Consider the following 4,700-nt stretch of genomic DNA (forward strand, 5'->3'; position numbering starts at 1 on the left):
AGTGATCAACAATGTGGCTGAACGAGGGGTCAAACTCATTGAGGAGTTCAACGGTCGACACACCACAAAAGAAGAGCAACTCCAGTTCCTTCTGGGTGTTGTCTCGCAGCACCGTAAGATGTTCCCCACATCGTCAAAGTCCTTACTAGCATCTGGACCACACTGAGTGCTTGGCAAGCATGATACCCCCGTCTATGAGCGGATAATACCCAGTGGTCTGACAAACCCTGGGGGGGATCCAGGCGCCTGCTAGATAGGAACCTTGAGCCACCCCTAAGTATTATTTGATTGACTTCAAACTTTGCACACATTATTTTCTACCTAAATGGAACCAGAATAAGGCCAGGGAGCAAAGAAATTCCTACATTTATTTTTCACCCGTATGGCAGTGGACCATCTTACCTCTCAGTTACAACCTAACGGCTCTCCCACACAACTTTCCAGCAAAATGGTCCACCTCTCCATTGGGTACTGCACGATCATGGGTTCCTATATCAATTATCTTGGTCATCTGTTCTATATATATAAATATATATATATATATATATATATATATATATATATATATATATATATATATATATATACATATATTTATTTATATATATATACATATATATATATATATATATATATATATTTATTTATATATATATACATATATATATATATATATATATATATATATATATATATATATACATATATATATTAGTCATATATATATATATATATATATATATATATATATATATATAAAATGTGTATATATATATATATATATATATATATATATATATGTATATATTTATATATATATTTATATATATATATATATATATATATATATATATATCGAACAGATGACCAAGATAATTGATATAGGAACCCATGAACGTGCAGTACCCAATGGAGAGGTGGACCATTTTGCTGGAAAGTTGTGTGGGAGAGCCGTTAGGTTGTAATTGAGAGGTAAGATGAATGCAACTGTTTTATTGAATAATCATCCAGTTTATATACACGGACTTGTGAGCTAGAACGTCAAAAAAATTCAAACATAATCAAACAGGAGTTAGCATGCTTACAGAGATTAATTTATCAACAGTGCAGAAAAGAGTGAGTGAAAAGATATAAAATGATAACCATTACAATGTACAAGCGTGTAAGAAATATGTCCGGTACATGGCTCCCCCTCTAATATTAAGATACATGTGAAATTGGGCACCCTGCTCTTGATAGGCGTACTATAATTGGGTCATATGGAAGGAGAGATGTAGGTTTTATGAGGTCAATGGTTACCTAATCTACTTTGCCACGAATGTTAATTAAGAATGCTTTCGGTGGACAAAGGATCACTAGGAAAGGGCCAGTGTACAGGGGCATTAGTAGTCGCTTGCTAGTGTCATTATGCAGCAACGGTGCATTGCTAAGTAGAGATCTTTCCATATGTATTCCTTCGCTGGGGGCTTGTAAGTCGGGCGGCATGGAGTAAATTTTCCCACAACTTGGCGTAGGCACTGGAGATTGTCGGAGGAGGTTGTCGACGGAAAAAAAAATTGGCAAGGACTACCAACGGGTCGCCATACACCATTTAAGCAGCCGAGACAGCTAGGGCATCTTTAGGAGTGGCCCTTAGTCTCAGGAGGAGCCAGGGAAGCTGGGTGAACCAGTTGGAGTCCTTCCACCAGGATATCAAAGCTGTTTTGAGGGTGTGATGAAATTGTTCAACCATTCTTTTGGCAGCAGGATCATAGTCAGTTGTCTGATGTAGAGTGTTTCCTAAAGGATTCGCTAATAATGTCCATAATTGAGAGTTGAAAGTGGTACCCCTATCAGAATAATATGCTCAGGGACACCAAATCTCGCTATCCATCCTGAGAGTAAGACAGATGTACATGGGGTGGACAGTGCAGTTTCCATAGGAATGGCTTCAGGGCAACATGTGTAGTGGTCGATGACGGTAAACAGGAAATTATGTCCTTGTGATTTGGGTAGGGGACCTACTACGTCGACATGAATGTGGGAAAAACAACGCTGAGAATGAGGAAAGGTGCCCATTCCTGAATCCGTGTGTCGATGTACTTTTGAAGTTTGGCGTGAAATACAGGCCCAGTCCCAATCATCAGCATCATTAGTAATGCTGTGCCTAAGGAACTTCGTCTTCAGTAGCTGTGCAGTAGATCGGCGCAAGGGATGTGAAAGGCCATGAATGAGATCAAACACCTGTCGGCACATGGGAGTAGGTATCCACTGTCTAAGTTTACCGGTACTGACGTCACAGAGGAGGGTGGTATTGGAATCGTCGAGGGGGACGTCCTCCCAACAGAGGGATGTCTAGGATGTCCTACTTGCTTGGTTCTCTGATTCTTTTTGTTATGCTTCTGCCAAAGTGTTGTAATCTAATGCCAAGTGAATGGCCGGCCAATGTATTTCCTGACAGGGCATCGACAATGGGATTCATTTTCCCAGGGACATGTTGAAGGGTGCAATTGTATTCAGACACAGCAGAGAGATGTCGGCGTTGACGGTTGGACCAGGCATCAGACTGCCGAGTGAAGACTTGCACCAGAGACATGTGGTCCATGCGAATGACGAAGCGCATACCTTCCAAGAAGTGGTGAAAGTGATGTACAGCCAAGTGCACCGTCAGCAATTTGGGGTCGAAGGTAGAGTAGCCAGATTCTGCCTTGGACAGTTTTCTACTGAAATTCAATGTGTTGGGCGAGCCATTGGTCACCTGCTTGGGTACTGCACCAATAGCGATGTCGATGACATTGGTGGAGAGAAGAAGAGGTGAACATGGCACGGGAAAAGTGAGAGCAGTTGCGGTTGATAGGGTATTCCCTACGTTGCAGAAGGCCACTTCTTGAAGGGGACCCTTCTTCAGCTCTTTTGGCTTACCCTTGACGGAGGCATAGAGGGGACCAAGAGTGGCAGCGATGGCTGGCAGAAAACAATGATAATAGTCAATCATGCCCAAGAATTCTTGCAGTGCTTTGACAGTCGACGGCATAGGGATGTTCTAAACGACAGGTGGTGGACTCCTTCAGGAAGGATACAGTGCCCTTTGAACGATACTTTTTTTCGCCAAAGTTACACCTGTCGTACCAGACTACAAGGGCGTTCTGTTGTAGGCGGTCGAGCCCCAGTATTATGAGCGCCAAAAAAGGAGTAATTGAACGTGGTGGTCTTGGGAATGTCTTCTGGGTTCATGGGCACCTGATAACACCCCTTCAGTAGGTCAAGCATGGAAAAAATCTTCGCTTTGTGCAAGTAGTAAGTCACGTCGACAATGTCTGGGAGGGGATAGTGATCCAGTTCTGTCTGCATGTTCAGGCGCCTATAATCCCCACAGGGATGCAAGACCCATCTTATTTCAGGATAATGTGTAAGAGTAATGACCATGGTCTTTGAGGTCATTTTGCAAAGGCCCATTTCTTCCATTTTAGCAAATGATATGGCTGCCAAACGATCTGGTGCCAGATGCCTGAATCTGGCAAACACTGGGAGCCCTGTCGTCTTAATATGGGAATAAATACCGTGTTTAGTAGGAACCATAGGCGTTTGACAAAGTTCTGGATAGAAAACTACTGAGTACAACATAAGGAGGTGAGCATAGGCATCTGTTGTTGCGCTGATGTGAAGAGCAAGGTTGGAGGCCGCGGGTCGGAGAGGTGTGGATGCATACGAATCCGCGTCGAATAACTGTCGGTGTTAGACATCAACCAAGAGGTGGAAATAGGAAAAGAAATCCGAGGATTATCAATGTGATGTAAGCAACGAGAAAAATCTAATTATAATTGGCAATTCCAAACGATAATGTGAGGGTTTCATAACATTGGGTGGGTATCGCAGATCCGTTGGCAGCTACCAGGCGGACGTCGACAGACTTAGACAGACTACTGTACGCTGTTTCCTGGAGAGTGGCCTTAGCAGAAAAGAATGACAAGCATCCGTGTCTACCACCAACACAAGCAGTGGCCTACTTGCACGTGTTTTTGGCCGCTGACAACCGTTTACACATTTCTTTGCAGCAGCCCCGAATCTAGAGTGGTAGTAGCATAACTGCAGCCAATAGGCGTCAGTAAGTGGCTGTAGAGGTCATATGTAGGTACTAGGTAGCTTTGTCACCATTCTGGCATGTCATGGGGTGGCCCTTTGTGTCCTACCATCTTCCCGACAGCTTCGGTCGATGTTGCATAGTTGTCCACTTCGTCAGGAGTGGAGGCGTTGATGGAAGTCTTGAAGGTGGTGAAGTGGCTGTTCATAAGGGCATCGACTATGGTCATCAAATCCTTCATGGCCAAAATATCGACCTTGGGGATAGCAACTCATACAGGATCAGACACCAAGTAGATTCACTTCCCAAGGAGTGCCGTCTATGGCTGATTGTAAGCGAGCGATACTGGTCATTTCCCTGAGGGCGAGTGAAGCCTCTTAGTCCCCCAATGGTTGTTGAGAGACTTGCCATACAAGCAGCTAGCGATGATGAGTATTGTTCCAGGAGGTATGTTTTAAGGGTGTAGTACGCTATCTGGGTGTCCCCTTGTTCACAAAGCCAATCGGAGATTTCTTGGAACGTCTCCTCTAGGATCGTTGCGAGGACATTCTCTGCTTTACTACTTGAGCGAGTCATGCCCCTTATGCAAAACTGGACCTCAGCACCTTGGAACCAGGCAAACGCCTCTCCGCTGGTAAAG

At 43.7% G+C, this 4,700-nt stretch overlaps 1 protein-coding gene across 1 annotated transcript; it reads right to left on the reverse strand.

The window, feature by feature from the left end:
* Positions 1 to 3,093: 3,093 nt before the first annotated feature.
* LOC137651646 (uncharacterized) lies at positions 3,094 to 4,301 on the reverse strand. Its single transcript, XM_068384866.1, has 2 exons — positions 4,170 to 4,301; positions 3,094 to 3,705 (listed from the first exon to the last, which is right to left on the reverse strand). The coding sequence occupies exons 1-2, from the start codon at positions 4,299 to 4,301 to the stop codon at positions 3,094 to 3,096; spliced, it is 744 nt and encodes a 247-aa protein (XP_068240967.1).
* Positions 4,302 to 4,700: the final 399 nt, after the last annotated feature.

The sequence above is a fragment of the Palaemon carinicauda genome, chromosome 13 (genome assembly GCF_036898095.1).
Source record: "Palaemon carinicauda isolate YSFRI2023 chromosome 13, ASM3689809v2, whole genome shotgun sequence".
Lineage (NCBI taxonomy): Eukaryota > Metazoa > Arthropoda > Malacostraca > Decapoda > Palaemonidae > Palaemon > Palaemon carinicauda.

What these genes read in the sequence shown, in the direction of transcription:
- LOC137651646 (XM_068384866.1), bottom strand. Translation starts at nt 4,301, where the DNA reads ATGAAGGATTTGATGACCATAGTCGATGCCCTTATGAACAGCCACTTC. An exon ending in CCGAAGCTGTCGGGAAGATG is followed by an intron (nt 3,706 to 4,169) that starts GTAGGACACAAA and finishes TAACACCGACAG; the next exon opens with TTATTCGACGCGGATTCGTA.